Here is a 16,613-nt window from a genome sequence, read left to right on the forward strand (position 1 = left end):
ACGGCTGTGGAAGCACGTGCTCCACAGCCTGGACTTTAAAGACACTCCGGCGAGCGAACAGTGGAAGGAGTGCGTCCCGAAGGACCAGCGCGCCGCGATCCTCGAACGGTACTACGACGCACCCACCGCCGGCCACCTGGGAATCGCGAAGACGATCGCGAGAGTCGCGCTCCGCTACTACTGGCCCGGCATGTTCCGCGATATCGCCCGTTACGTAAGAGAATTCCCGACATGCCTGGCGCATAAAGCCGCGCAGGAGAAACCGGCCGGCCAGTTACATCCGACCACCCTCAATCACCCGTGGCAGCAGGTCACCATTGACCTTGTCGGTCCGCTCCCGCGATCCGCCGCCGGCCATGTTTGGCTCTTAAATATGCAAGACCGATTCACGAAATGGGTCGAGCTCCGCCCGCTGCGGCGAGCCACCGCGCCGGCCATCGTAAAGGCTATCACGGAAGCCATTATCCTCCGTCATGGATGCCCGGACGAAATCCTGTCGGATAATGGCACCCAGTTGAAATCGCAACAACTCGCAAAGTTGCTAGACGAGTGCGGGATTCGTCACCGATTCACGCCGGCATACGCGCCCCACTGCAACCCGGTGGAGCGCACAAATCGCGTAATTAAAACGATGATCGCACAATACGCAAAGAGGCACAAAACCTGGGACGAAAACCTACCCGAGCTCCAGTTCGCGTACAACACCGCGACGCACGACGCGACCGGCTACACGCCCGCATACCTAAACCACGGCCGCGAATTACGGCGCCCCGGGGAAAACCGGCATGGTGCGGTGTATTGTCAAAAATTGTAAAAACACCAATACAACATGTACTCCGGAGGAAGTCAGTTTCCACAAAATACCGGAAAACCAAATCATGCGTGAAGGATGGTACAAAAATATCGGAGAAGTTGTCCTTCCTTCCAATACGGTGAACGGTAAGTCTTAATAATAATAAATATAATGCTTTATATTGTTTGCTTATGTCTATGCTTATTTTATCAAATTATTTAATAAGAAATGAGAAATTAATAGTGATAAACTGCTGTTTTCATTTTGTTTTTAGGTAAATTTGATAGAAATTAATTTTTAAGAAAATATACATAAATAAACGTCAGTTAGCTAATTTGAAGGAACATTTTTTTTATTCAATTGACTCCGAGCGTTAGTTAAAAATGTTATAACATTAGTAATAACATTCATCCAGAAGTAAATTAAAGGTGATGTTGATACATCAACAAAATACATTACGATTTTTTGTTATTACAGCAAGAATTTGTTCAATGCACTTTACGCCAGAGTCATTTATTCAGCCGAAGAGGAAGAGAGCTGCAGAAAAAATTTCAAAAAGGCGGAGTCTTTTGCCATCCGCTGTGCCTACATTGCATCTGCAGTCATTAAATGAACAGTAAGTTAACAAGGAAAAATCAATATAGTCCTTTTGTAACCATAGCTCCATATCGTTAATAATATATAGTGCTATCATATGTTATTTATAAATTATTAGACGAGATATAACAATCATTTTCATTGCTCTGATATTATTAAAATTACAAAGCTAGCAATTGTAGTCTTTCTGTAGTATGTATATGAAATTACAATAACTTTGTTCTTCTTTTAGAGCATCTCCTGAAGAAAATAATATGAAGGTGATACGGCGGGAGTTTCATTTGGTTTGCCCATCTACGAACACAAATACTCCGATACGATCTTCGACCCCAGTACCATCCCCCGTAGGAGTCACTGAGCACTTACAAGATTTAACATTAGTATCTACTAGGTATGTATTAAAATACAAGTACCACATTTTGAGGATATATCTTGTATTCAAGTTCTTTTTTTCAACAATAAATAATGTAATTCCTACAGTTGTGTAATATACATTCGACTTAAGTGAGTCATTTAAAGATATTTTGATTTTTTTGAAATGCAATGTGCACAGGTTTTTTTCCATGTGTCATCACTATAAGTTCGGTGTACATTAATTGTAACATTATTTTCTATATGTTTTTTCAGTAATCGTTGCCAGGAACCAACTAACAGTGACAACGATGTTCAGGAAGTATCCTATGAACTGTTGCGCAGTGAGAGTTTTCCAACAAGGTTAGTAAAATTTATTCGTGATGTAACACACTCGTACGCATAGATGGAAAATTTTTAACAAATTTTTCAGCAAGTCCATTTCAATGCGTTGCACAATTTGTTTATATCTGTTAATTCTTGTTTAGTTTTAACAATACAATAATTAAGTTTTACAGTGACAAGTTAGGAAATTCTTTAATGACCTTATATATGTATATTTTGTAGATCCAAAAAGAAGAAGGTAGTACTACATAAGTGTAGTACAGTACGATCGAGGAGTAAACGGTTTACTTCGAAGACGAAAGTTCACGAGGCAGCATATAATAGTGAACAAGGAAGTCCACCATTGAAACGTCAACGTCGGTGAGTGAAATACTTTACTGCCTATTTATGGTGCAATATATGTAGTAATGATTAATTTGTAATTGCATTGATATTCATTATTTATCATCAGTTTAAAAAAAGTGACTTAAGTTTACGTTTTAAAAGCATAACAGTTTCAAATGACATGTTGAAAAGTATAATATTCATTTTTCAAGTAATTTAAAGAATCATGTACTTTTTTAAAGTGCTGTATCATGTAATTTTTTACTATTTGTTTACATGTGATCGCAATAATCCATTAGGAAAAAGGTAATTCTGTCAAAGCAGTGCCAAGAAAAGATTTGAAAAACCTAGCAAATACAAAGAAATGCTCAATATATAAAGAAAGACATGCTCAATATATATTCCATTTCGACTCGAACTATTATTAACAAGCCGTACCGTGAATTCAAACATGCTTTGGTTCAATTGAGCAAATACGGAGTTGTCAAAAAATATTATTGGAGGTATTGAAGAATTTATTGACAAAGGGCAGACTTTTCAGATCTTGCTGGTTCTTTTAATTCGAATGTCTGCATTTTCTTTACGATGAGCTTATGATTGTAATAGTCGTATAAGTAAGTATTGATTAATGAAAAGAGAGAGTACGATAAATAGAAAAATAATTTTATAAAAAAAAAAAAATAAGAATTGCACTTCTGTGTGATATCCTTCGGATATCAAGGTATATACGCTAATATATCCATGTGCAAACTGTAATGGAATTATTCTGACATTAAGTTTTTAAATTAATTATTTCATCATTAGCATTATTATTAAATATAATTTTATTTCATTTACTATCAACTATGAAAGAACCAATTCCAAGCTATGAACTCAGTGCATTGGTATGTACATTGTTAGAGTATAAATGTGTAATCATATAAAGTTAATTACTAGAATAAGTTTGGAAGAATTTATTATTTGCAAACTTATGTGCAATTATTGTACATAATAGATTAGGTCTCAAGTTGTTAATAAGTTAATAAAGGAATAAGCTTTTCACCAATAACGGCTTCGCAAAATCTGTTCCTAACATACATTTGTATTAACTTTTCTCATCACTCATTTTGTTGGTAGATTGGTTGTTAAATTTATTTCTACTTCTAGACAATTATTTAAATGCAATGAAATTTATCAATAATATCAATGATCAGATAAGTAATGACAAAAGTTCATATCAAAATAATTCCACTATACATTGCACATGGATACATAGGCAAGGATGAAGTGCATTAATGTTTTACACTCGTACGTAGAATATTAATATTATCAAACATGAGAATTTCGACCCACGCAGACACGTGCTGATGGTCATGCACTAACCAACTACTCAACAATTGTATCGATACAAGTGTATCTATAATACAACTAAAGTTACTTCAAGTTACTAAAGTGGCATCAATGATATGTGAGTTGGTTAGTGCATGACCATCAGCACGTGTCTGCGTAGGTCGAAATTTTCATATTTGATTGTTTTTTACATTGGTGCAGACGATAGATTTATTATTTAAATATTAATATTATCTTTGTGACAAGTTTATGTTTGTAAAACTCGTATAAGTGTACAAGTGCAAATATTAATTATTCAAAGGGAGAATACCATATGAATAGAAAAATGAAATATAATTTTATATGCATAAAAAATAACAATTACACTTTTATTCGATTCCACAAAAGGTTTGTATATCCTTTAGGAGTTACACATGCCCACTTTGACATTCGAACAATAGAAATAAGTTTCAAGGAATCACAGAAGTGCAATTCTAATTATTTATGTATATAAAGTAATATTTTAAATTATCGTATTCTAACTTTACCTTAATCAATACTCGCTTATACGAGTAATACAATCAAAAGCTCATCGTAAAGAAAATGCATATATTGGAATGAAAAAGACCAGCAAGATTAGAGTCTGTCCGTTAGCAATAAACTTCTCAATTACCTTCAATAGCATCTTTGACAGCTCCACATTTGCTTAATTTAACCAAATTATATTTGAATTCATGGTAAGGTTTGTTAATAATTGTTCGAATCAAAAACGAATAAGCATTAAATAGGTTCTTTCTTCGTGTTTGCTGTTTTCTTTTTTAAGATGTTTATAGTTGGCACTAAAATCTGATTGGGCCATGGAAAGAATCCCTTCATCTATGCCCACATTAAATCCCCATGGAATAAAAATGCACGTTCACACATGAAACTCCACTTATATTTTTCGTAACTAAAGTCTACAGAAAACTCAAAAACAACTTTTCAGATGCAAAATAAGTGGTTTGCTGAATATGGCCGGTGTTTATAGTCGGATCTTATATTTAAAATCGTCTTATAGTCCAGTGAAATTGTCGGGAAATCATGCTTCACCTTGAAAAAAATCAAACATTCAAAATTTTCAAACATTCAATTTTTCCTAAAATGACAATTTGACTGGACTATTAAGTTTGGTCAAAGGTAGTCCTAAGACTCCGTCCAGCCAATCAAATGACCGTATTAGCAATTCAGACATTACTTAAGACGGTCTTGAAATAAGATCGGACTATGAATACCGGCCTATATTGTATCTTTTCGTCCTGTGCTCCTTGGTAATGATTCGTAAGGGACTTCAAAATTCAAACCAATAATTATGTCTTCTGAAACCTGAAAAAATTAACAACAAATTTTTCCACAAAGCATAACTTCATTTTTTTTTTCATTTTTCTGTACCTAATGTTTCTGCAAGACGATGACATTTGTCGCGTATAGTACCGACAGAACTCCTCAGGTTTTTTTTATAATCTTCTGGTGTACCTGTAAGAAAAACCATTTCTTTTATTGACAAAGATTTCGTGTAATTTTTTTCAAATTTGCATTACCTAAATATCTCTTAATTATCATCATCATTATGCGCTAATGGATTGAAAGTAGTCTTAATCAGGTGACAGTTGTACAAGAAAAAAACAAGGAAACATGGTCACATGTTTTTTCATTTAAGTTTACGAAAAATAATAAAATGACAAATTATTTTAGAAATCATGAGGTTTCGACATGATTTCTCATGTTTTTACCTTCAGTATGGCATGCTTTATACTTTATGTCAGATTGACAATCATATCTTAATTACGTAAAAATGTTTTCAGATATATGGACGAAAACATTATCAGCAATGTTTCTGGCAACACGGCAAGCAAAGAAGAGGATCCACATAAGACCATAACGTGGTTGAAAGCTGACTTGAAACATCACAGGTCTCTAGACGAATTTCATGCAAGTTCGGTAGAAAAGTGTATGCAGGAATTGAACAGTCTTGAAATGAAAAATAAATCACTGACATTGCAACTAGCAGAGCGGGAACAGTCTTTATTTAAAAAAAATAGATATGAAAAATTAATCGACAGTATATTAAAATAAATCTTTTTTTCCTGTTTTTTACTTTCATTATTATATAAATTTATTGCATATTATATTTATTACTGTTACGAATAATGGCCAAATATTTTAGTTTTAATTTAAAAAAACATCTTACCTTTATTTTACACGAAACCAAAATCACAGGAAGAGGGTCGAATTCTGCATCGTAACAACACAAAATACCCACTATTCTAGGGATATTTTGTTGATGGAAGCCTGTGTTTTTCGGCGACAAGAAAAGAGAGAGCCGGGAGATTTTAGAAAAAGACAGACCAATACTGAGCACACCATGTATATTTCCACCATGGTCTGAACTCGTCAGAGAACGAAGCTTGTCTGGTGAGCCAAGATCACACACGTACGCGTGGCGCGCCGAGCCGCGCCACAAACCGGGAGCTGCCCTCTAGAAGGGCGGGAACGCATCGCTCGTTCAATGCCTTCTCATAATACTCCCTCCCTTTGTGCAAGCGATCCACGGTTTCTCTAAGTTTCCTCTTTATCTGAAACATAACAAGACTTAGTTATCGAGTACAATCAATCTCTAACTTTGTTTAAACTCTATATTCATTATCTTATCTCTTAGATATGCAAATGCTTCTAAAGGTAAAGGTTTTGTCATAATGTCTGCCAAATTCTCTTTGATCTCAATCCATTCGACTTTCACCTTTCCTTGATCAACACACTGCTTGATAAAATCTCCATGAGTGTCAGCCATATGTTTTCTGTTTCCAGTTTCTTCTCTCTCTTCTAAGTTTTTTTTTATTTCTTCTAGTTTGTTATCAAACATTTTAAGTTTGTGACTTCCATCTTTCTTAGTACAGTTTCCTGCTGCTCTGTTATCACACCAGATTGTTGCAGGCAAGAATGTTTTTCCAACAACATATCTGAGCGACTTGTCTAATGAGATTACTTCTTGACAGGCCTCACTCATTGCTAGATATTCTGCTTGACAGGTAGAAAGTGTGACATAAGTCTGTTTATGACTTCTCCATGCTATCTCACATCTCCAAATAATTTGATTATATATCTTCCAGTGGATGTAGAATCAATGCAATCTCTGAAACTAGCGTCTGTCAGCGACTCTAACTCATCTATTTTACCTTTAAATATCAATCCTCTATTTGCAGTTCCTCTAAGATATCTGAAGACTCTTTTTACATCTTGCCAGTCTTCTTCCGTGGGCTTTAATTGTCTTCTTGCTAAATAGTTCACTGCAAAGGCTATGTCAGGTCGTGTAGCATTTGCTAGATACATTAAGCTTCCTATAGCTTCTCTATAAGGTACTCTTTTAATTTCTTCTCTAATACTCGTTTCTTCTAATTTACTCTTTCTGTTTTTATTGCTCATTTTTCTGGTGACCATAGGAGTATTCTGAGGCTTGCATTCATTCATATGAAACTTTTCTAATATGCTCTCAGTATATCGCGTCTTATGAATATACATATAACTTTCTTCTTTGTTTCGCCCTATTTGTTATTCCCAGAAAGTTCTTTGGTTCCCCAAGATCCTTCGTTTCAAATGTTTCACTCAACTTCTTTTTGATTTCTTCTAATTTCTTCTGATCATTACTTGCAACCAACATATTGTTACGCTCGTCGAGTAAGCTCGCCGCCGTAACACTATCGCGCACTCCACACTCGCGCACGTATCTTGCGAAACTCGCAAAAGGAAAGAGAACTCAAAAAAACTTAAGAAATGCGTTTATTCTAAGCTCGTAAAACAGAACGCGTGCGGATTCCAAAAATCCGCCAGACAGAAAATCAATATAGTAGGTGAGCTAGCTCCATTTTTTCGTGATTATTTCGGTACTTATGAAACTTTTGTGATGATTCAGAATGTTATTTAATGATCAAAGCTCCGGGGACTGACAAAAAAGTGGGGCGCTTTGGGTGGTATAGCCACTCACTTGTGCAAAAAATTTTTTTTTTTTCAAGTCATTTCGGTATGTCAGTCATTTTGCACCATAATTCTTTGATATATTCTATGACTATTTGCAAATTGACTGACAAAAAAGTGGGTCGCTTGTGGGTGTAGGGCCGCCCAAAAATGTCATTTTTTTCAAGTCATTTCGGTATGTCAGTCATTTTGCACCATAATTCTTTGATATATTCTATGACTATTTGCAAATTGACTGACAAAAAAGTGGGTCGCTTGTGGGTGTAGGGCCGCCCAAAAAAGTCATTTCGGTATGTCAGTCATTTTGCAACATAATTCTTTGATATATTCTATGACTATTAGCATAATTGACTGACAAAAAAGTGAGTCTCAAAACCCTCATAAAATATTGTAAATTCCACAGTTTGCGACTTATGAATTTTTTTCTTTTTTGAATTCACCATTGATGATCATCAGGACTCATTTTAATTCTTATTGTCTTTCCATTATACTCAAATAAATAATTAAAAGTACAGCCAAATTTTGTCACATCTTTTTCACTCCCGGAGCGGTCCGGGTCATGTAACAAATCAAAAGGGGGAAGGAGAGAAGGATGATAGATAGGCCTCTCCGACGATTCTCTCGCACCTCCGACACTCCACTAACCGAATTTGATTGCTGGGCGCCAGACGCGTAAATTCGCGTCCGCGAAATTGCGAGAAACTAAAGAGAGACGCAAGACGAAATAAGTTTGGTGTGCGAGGAATCGGCTAGCTCGACCTAATAGCAGGGCGGGGTTGATGAAGGGCAGCGCGATATCCGGCGGGGTGACACATAAATCATTAACTCAGTCAGTTAACAAATAAAAAGTAACATTTATTGTAGAATAACTTTCGGAGAAAATAATACGGGTCAATCCGGCTTCCATTAAAGCAAGAATTACGTTAATTTAGTAAACGCGCAGAAGGCGCCGTTAAGATAATACTATAAGTACATTGTAAACTGAAGCCAATATCTTTTTTTATGGTCATTTATTATATAATCAAAACAGAAACATTAATAAAAAATAGCTGCATTGAATCATCATCATAAAAAATAAATAAAAAAACTAGGAATCTTTTTCTTCTTCTTCTTTATCACAATCATTTAGGTCATCTTCATCCTCAGAAAAATCGTCATTCGATTCTGTAACATTATTTTAAAATCATAATATGATTGTTTGACTACTGATTTTTTTCTTTTTCGAAGAAAAAAATTCACGCATACCTAGTTCACCTTCCTCATTGCTGTGACGGCTGAATAACGATGTCGTTGATAAGTGTTGGAAACTGATTGCCTTCAAACCAGACAAATTCATATTTTCCATTATTTTCTATCCAGCCATTTCCTTGTGGATGCAGAGCTGTCGGATATTTCATGTGAGCATTGCTCCAAACGCTTGTGATATATTGTGCTCTCAATAACTGCTGGAACAACTCGGATTTACAGGGCGGCAAACTCGAAGCATCGTAATTCTTTAATTTTGGCTTGAAAGACTCATTGAGATTTTTGAACTTGTATGTTTTGCAAAAAAGTTCAAATCTTGCTTCATTGACTGTGTCGATATTTCGAATATTGTAAATACGGCATACAAATTTTTCAAGTTCATCAAAAACATTTTCTCTTGAGTTCGAATCCACGCTTTTCAAGGAAGTTAAAGCCGTCTGAAATTCCAACGATTTTTCCAAAAGTTTCAGTGGTTTTGATTTCCCTTTTCCGAAGAATGCTGGATTATAATCGCAACCAGTCATTGCATTTTTGGACGGCCCTACACCCACAAGCGACCCACTTTTTTGTCAGTCAATTTGCAAATAGTCATAGAATATATCAAAGAATTATGGTGCAAAATGACTGACATACCGAAATGACTTGAAAAAAAAATTTTTTTGCACAAGTGAGTGGCTATACCACCCAAAGCGCCCCACTTTTTTGTCAGTCCCCGGAGCTTTGATCATTAAATAACATTCTGAATCACCACAAAAAGTTTCATAAGTACCGAAATAATCACGAAAAAATGGAGCTAGCTCCCCTACTAATAAATCCATAAACAAACTCCCGTTGTCAAGGAGCGCGCTTCACAGCTTTCCCCGATTTCTCTACTCAGTGTCCAGCACGGGCGTTACAATATCATCTACGTAAAGCAATACGATCACTATTTTGCCTTCTTTCCTCCACGTGAACAGGCATGGCTCATGTAGATCGTTCTCTATATAATCCAAGCTTTTTTGCCTCTTCTGAAAATCTCTTACTTCATCTTTTCGGACTTATTTTCAATCCGTACAAAGCTCTATTCAATTTACACACCTTAGTCTTCTTGGTGTTTTCATCCACCTCTACTCCCTCTGGAATTTCCATATATATTTCTTCTTCTAAAGTTCCATTTAGGAATGCAGTCTTTACATCTAGCTGACATGTATATAAATTATATTTGTTTATCATTACCAGTATGGATCTAACCAAAGACAATCTCGAAACTGGTGCATATGTCTCTTTCAGATCATACACATTCTTGTTTTTACATCCTCTTGTCACCAGTCTCGCTTTATATCTGGTTGATCCATCTGCTTCTAATTTTCTTTTAAAAACCCATCTTGAATCTATTATATTAGTACGTCTTCCATCTAATTTCTCTAATGGTCTATCGACAAGTTCCCACACTTGATTAGCATACATAGATTCAAGTTCCTCTTTGACTGCAATTTTCCAATTCTCTCTTTCGTTACTTGATATAGCTTCTTCATAAGTAACAGGCTTTCTATTCAACGATGCCATAAGGCATTAATGTAATTCATCTTGATTCTCTATATTCCGTTAAATATTTTTCACATTAGTATAATTAGCAAAGCTAACATCTTCTATTATTCTCCGCACATCAGTGTCTCCATTATCTTCTAGTTTTCTCTTAGTTTTACTTCTAGTCATTGGAGTTTCACTTTCTTTTTGTGCTACCTTCTGCTTCTGTTCGTCTAGTTGTGTTGTTTGTTTTCTCGGTTTACCTCTTTTCCTTTTCTCAGGAATCTCTAGTTTTTGTTCTCCCTTTTCCTCATCCTCTACGAATTTTTTTATCTAATTTTTATCTGAGTTTTTTCTTCTTCTGTTTGATTGTTTTGATATACATTTTTATATGTTACCTTTTTACTAAATCTAATGTGTCGGGACTCTATAAATTTTCTTGTGCTTGGATGCCAGAGTATATATCCAGTGTCAGTATATCCTACCAACACACCTCTAATAACTCTCTTGTCAAATTTCGACGTAGGCTTTGGTACTCTTGCATATCCAATACATCCAAATCTCTTTATTTGCTCAAAATGACAACTTGTTTTTGATGAGAACTTCTTCAACGGGATCTCGTACTCTATAGTCTTATGTGGAGATCTGTTGTATGCATGCACAGCAGCGTCAACTGCCAACTCTCACATACTCTTTGGTAATCCCGAGTCGAACATATATGTTCTTACTTTCTCTTGCATCGTTCTGTTGAACCTTTCTGCAACTCCATTATGTTCCGGAGTGTACGGTGGTGCATATATGGCTTCTATCTTTTCTCTTTTTAACACTTCTTTAAAAGCACCTCCCGTAAATTCCTTGCCTTGATCTGACTTCACATAGCATAGCTTTTCTTCTTTTCCTAGTAGATTTCTGGCGGATATTAGGTATTTCTCTAGAGCCTCTCCTGATTCATCTTTCATCTTCAAGGAGTAAGCTTTTGCTAATCTAGAATAATCGTCTATAAAGGTTATTATAAACCTCTTTCGTCCTGGATAAGATGTAGGTTTTATTGGACCCATGATATCCGTATGTATCACCTGTAGTGATCTCTGTGCTCTATTTCTGTTTTCTTTAAACGGCAATTTTGCCATCTTTGCCTTATACAGACTTCACACTCTAATATGGAGTTATCAAACTTAACTGTCTCTAATCTCTTTTCTACTTTTTGTAGCTGTCTTAAATAGTTTAACGACGCATGACCTAATCTAACATGCCATAACATCGCCTCATTTATTTTCTCTAATTTTTTTACTTTTTCAATTACTGAGCTTTCACACATTTCTTCTATATTCTCTAATGTTTGTATATCTTTTAACTTAATGACTTGATCGAGTTCAGCATTATTGTGTTTTATATTCTTGTTCACATTTGTGAGCTCTCCTTTATTCTCCCTCCCAATCGCAGAGCCAACATTGTCCCTTTCATCTAATTCTCCCTCCGAAATTGATAACATTGCTCTGTATGTTTGCCTGCGATTGTTCAGGAAGCTCACTATGTGAAACTATTTCTGTTCTACATTTGTACACAGCACATTCTACATTTTCATTGTCCTTTATATTATTATTTTTGACCTCAAATTGCATAATCCAATTTGGTTTCTCATAAATTCCTTTAAAAACTATTTTATTTGTTAGTTTATTGTAAACTTTAAACACTTTATCATCTAAATAAATACTGAACCCTGCATCAGCCAACTTTCTTAGAGATAATAGATTTTCAAATACTTCCTTTGTTGCAATTACATTTGTTAATTTAATGACTCTCTTTTCTTTTTCATTCGTTATTAACAAAAGATATCCTTTATCATCTATTGAAATGTCTGCAAGCTCATTCTTATATTCGCGCATTTAATAACTTTATTATTACATTTTTCAAAATTTGACAAAATTATATTCTTATTTACAATATAATCCGTTGCACCCGAATCTACAATGAAATTGACTAACTCTTTTGAACTATCTCTATCTTCTATTAATTTAGCCATGCTTAATTTACCTTCTTTTGGTTTTCCTTCAATTGCTGTTTTCGATGGTGTAGTTTTCTTGGCTAGATGTATTTTGGTTACTTTCCCTTTGTTATCTACTCTTGTTGTGTCTTTTTGGACAAATCTACCCTTTTTCTTTATATTTTTATTAACGGTTTTATTTAAATACCTTTTTCCTCTAAATCTGTTTGCCTGGGCTCCAACATTTGGGCAACTGTCTCCCTTATGGCCTCTAACTTCTTGGCAGTAGTAACAAAACCAGGCTTCTGATCCCGCTAGTGGGCAGTCCTTCGCCATATGTCCCAATCGGTTACATCTGTAGCACTTTACTTGCTTATTTTCTTCTGCGGTAGTCCTCTGTACTCTAATCTCTGGTTTCTCTAGCTTCTCTCTAACTTCGCTCTTAGTCTCTGCCTCTAACTGCATCATGAAAGATTTTATTTCATCTATGTTCATTTCTTTAAGATTAGTTTGTCTTCTAATTAAATCTACATTACTCAGCTCCGGTACATTAATTGACACAGCCTGATAAAATGCAGATCCAATTTCTTGTTCTGTAAGAGGTACCGCATCTTCACATGATTCATATTCTCTAATTATTGAATCAAAGCGTTCGCAAAGATCACTTACTTTTTCATCTTTTCTTATTTTAATTTGATAAAGTCTAGCTCGTACCGATGCATGAGTAACATTTATTTCACTCTTTTTATATTTTCTTAGTTTCTTTAAAATTTCTTTTGGATCTTTTTCATGTAAGATTCTTTTATGATAATTTTCATCTAAATGATTGATTATTATATCTCTAACTAGACTCTTACCAACTTTTAATTTGAAAAGATTTTCTGGACTTTCAATGTTTGAATCTATTACATCTAACAAGTCATTATTCATTAACTCAGATTTCAAATAGTCCATCCAAAGATCAAAGTTGGATTTTTGCGTTAGCTTATATTCTCTTCTAATATGCAACCTTTGACTGTTTAGTTCTACTTCTATAGCGCTTTTAATTGTCTCTAAACTTCTATCTTTCCCGGCTGAACAGACTGTTGTTTCATCTAACTTTTTCTTTTTAGATTCTACTTCTAATTCTTTAACCGTTTGTATATTATTCTCTACTAAATTTCGCGTATTTTTATCCGTTACCTCTAAACGTCTAAGTTTTATTCTTTCTTTTTCGAGATTCGCACTGGAGACTTTCACCATGTTTTTCATCATGGAGTTGGCTTTGAACATTACTTTTTCCAAGATTCTCAATGTCACGTCTAATTTGTCCGATACCGTATCCATTTTCTTTACTAATTTCTCTTATTTTTTGTACAGCATTCGGCTTCCTATGGGTAGTATTGGACGATTTTCTACCCAGGCTTTAGTCAATTCTATGTTTTCTCTGATTTTTGGTGCCTCTTTACGTCTTGGAATGGCACCTTTTGCTTCAGTCTCTTTTTCTTCTCTATCTCTATCTTCTCTTATCGTCTCCTCGCTATCTCTTTCTTTTTCTATCACTGTGACAGCACTATCATCGCTGTCATAATCTACCAGTGCGTCTTCTACTTGATTGTCTTCCTCCGTCGGAAGATTTCCTGTCTTTTTTTCCATCTAGATCGGGATTTAAATATCAATTGAACATTAGCATTCCTCTTTTGACAAGATAAACCAACATTCATATTGACCGATAATAATTTATAATTTTATCGTCGAGTTTTTCTCAACAATAAAACTTATTTATTGCTCACAAGACCATACAGAACGCACTGCAATTCATAATAATCTGAAAGCGAGAAACCACGCGCCTTTGCAGAGCCATCCGCACACGCACACCACTATCCCGTGCGATCTCCAGGCACTGCTGAAAAGATCTATAGGATATCGGGTTGATCACGCACACGCACGGGACTCGTACAAATTTACGCGGCCTCCCTAAACAGCGATCAAGCTATACCGCACTGCAAGTTATGCTTGATCACCGACCCGATGCATGTCGATTTTGAAAAGTAATTCCATACACATGCATGTATATACATATGTGTCATGGCGTCGCATCGATGCTATGTTTTTCTAATCGATCATGCGTCAGCGCGTGCCCGGCAACACGTCTCTCGCGCCAAAAATGACTCACTTTTCACGATTGGACTTTCGCGCGCCAAAAAAAATGACTCTCGCAGTTCACGATCGGACTTGCACACGCACGTCGCTTTTCCCGCCAGCTTGTTACCAAGCGGCATATATCTATCTCTTTCTATCTCACACATCTATCTCTTTCTATCTCTCTTAGAATTTAGTTAATTTCTCGCATCTACTCTTTATATACATCTATTCTCTAATTCTCTTATTTTCACTGTTACTTCTATTTCTATCTCTCAAAAAGAAAGCAAAAACATCTATCTCCTTCTAACAGCATTTCAATGAAGAAAGAAAGAGAAAAAGAAAACACTCCAAAGCATTTATAGCGTCACGTTGACCGTAGCCTTTGTTATATTTATGCTGACATTTTATCAACATTTGTAGCAGACACTTTTAAAATCTGTTCTCAACAGATTTGACTATCCGAGGAATTATTATAGAAAATTAATAAACCAATTATAAGCGATCAAGAATAATGAAATGCTTCTAGAAAATTAAATTACAAAAATTCAAACACGTAGATGCATAATAAAAGTCTAATAATTTTTTTTTAATTTTAAATAAATTTTAAAAAATTATAAAGATATTTTATGTTAAAAATTATAATGAATGAAGACTTATAAAAGGCAATATTGATATTTTTACTGAGAAAAGATAGATGAAAGAGGAAAATTGATAAAAGTAAGTCTCTATTTTCTCTAAAAATAGAACTCTAGAGTTGGTAAGTTTGAGAAATCCTACATATCAAAGAGAAACTTATAATATACTAATAATTCTTTTTTAATTTTAAATAAATTTTAAAAAATTATAAAGATATTTTATGTCAAATTTTCCTCTTTTATCTATTTTTTTTCAGTAAAACTATCAATATTAATTGCTTGTTATAAATCCTCATTCGTTTTCTTTAGAAATAGAACTCTAGAGCTGGTAAGTTTGAAAGATCCTGCATATCAAAGAAAAACTTATAATATACACGATTCATCGAATTCTTTTCATTCTAAATTCGTTTAATTAAATACAAAAAAAAAACAAAAAAATAAATTTCTGAAATGTTATAGGAAAATTAAACCGGGGCCGGTTTCACCATCTCCGATTAACTGTAACCTTCGATTAAACTCACTTTATCTCTTTCTTAAGGGGGACAGTTAGAAAGAGATTTCTAATTTTATTATACACTGGGCAACAAAATTATCGCAACAAAAATTTTCGTCAAAAATTTGCCCAACTTCAAATAAGCACAACTCCGCGAAAAATTGTCATATCTGAAAGTTTTTTTTTTTTTTTGTTTTTTTTCCTCCATTTTAAAGGGTGAAGTCTGTACTTTAAGGAACCATTGTTCGATTTTGAATTTAGCCTCTCCCCCTCCCGCCGTTCTTCCAAAAGTAAGGACGTGTTTTTTCTCCGAAAAATTGCATACTTTGACACATTCTACGGAGTAGAATGAATTTTTTTCGTAACTATCATAGCAACCATCGTAAAATATAGACTTTTCCCTGCAAATTAAAAAAAATAATAAGTCCGTACGATTTTTTTTCGCCGAGTTATGGCTTATCAAAGTTACCTATGCATTTTTGTGCATTCAATCACTGCCAACATTAGCATTATCCGATGGACACTACGGGGAGGTTGCTGGTCGGATTTTGCCCATCGTGTGTGTGCGTGCGTGCGTGCGTCGTATTAGCAGAGATTTGCACAAACTAATTTTTATTCAAACGAGGCATTGTTACCATTTTGTCTTTTGTTTTCCGAATGAGCAATACAATACAGTGACTGCAATACTGTGAAGTTTTGTAATACTGAAGTAAGTAACTTCACAGTACATTACTTCTCTAAGTAACTTCACAGTATTGCAGGGGGCTTTGCCCCTGGACCCCACCGAGGGCTTTACTCCTGGGCCCCATCAAGACTTTGTCTCTGGACTCCACATCACTCTCTTTTTCTCTTTCTATTTAACTACACGCGCGTATAAACTGTATGAATGAAACATCAAAC

The 16,613-nt window shown here is 35.0% G+C and overlaps 1 protein-coding gene and 1 pseudogene across 1 annotated transcript in view; one reads left to right on the forward strand and one right to left on the reverse strand.

Moving 5' to 3' along the window:
- The first annotated feature begins 769 nt into the window (after positions 1 to 769).
- Positions 770 to 16,613, forward strand: part of LOC143907328 (uncharacterized) — a 156,163-nt gene continuing 140,319 nt past the window's right edge. The window contains exons 1-6 of the mRNA XM_077424011.1: positions 770 to 939; positions 1,271 to 1,409; positions 1,623 to 1,781; positions 2,018 to 2,104; positions 2,309 to 2,446; positions 5,560 to 5,777. Coding sequence (XP_077280137.1) covers positions 786 to 939; positions 1,271 to 1,409; positions 1,623 to 1,781; positions 2,018 to 2,104; positions 2,309 to 2,446; positions 5,560 to 5,777 — 895 coding nt within the window. The 5' untranslated portion in view covers positions 770 to 785. The remainder of the gene's footprint in view (positions 940 to 1,270; positions 1,410 to 1,622; positions 1,782 to 2,017; positions 2,105 to 2,308; positions 2,447 to 5,559; positions 5,778 to 16,613) is intronic.
- On the reverse strand, positions 11,158 to 14,096 carry LOC143907431 (uncharacterized; annotated as a pseudogene).

Source organism: Temnothorax americanus, unplaced genomic scaffold (genome assembly GCF_048541705.1).
Source record: "Temnothorax americanus isolate GAGA-0224 unplaced genomic scaffold, ASM4854170v1 Scaffold8, whole genome shotgun sequence".
In the NCBI taxonomy this organism is placed as follows: Eukaryota; Metazoa; Arthropoda; class Insecta; order Hymenoptera; family Formicidae; genus Temnothorax; species Temnothorax americanus.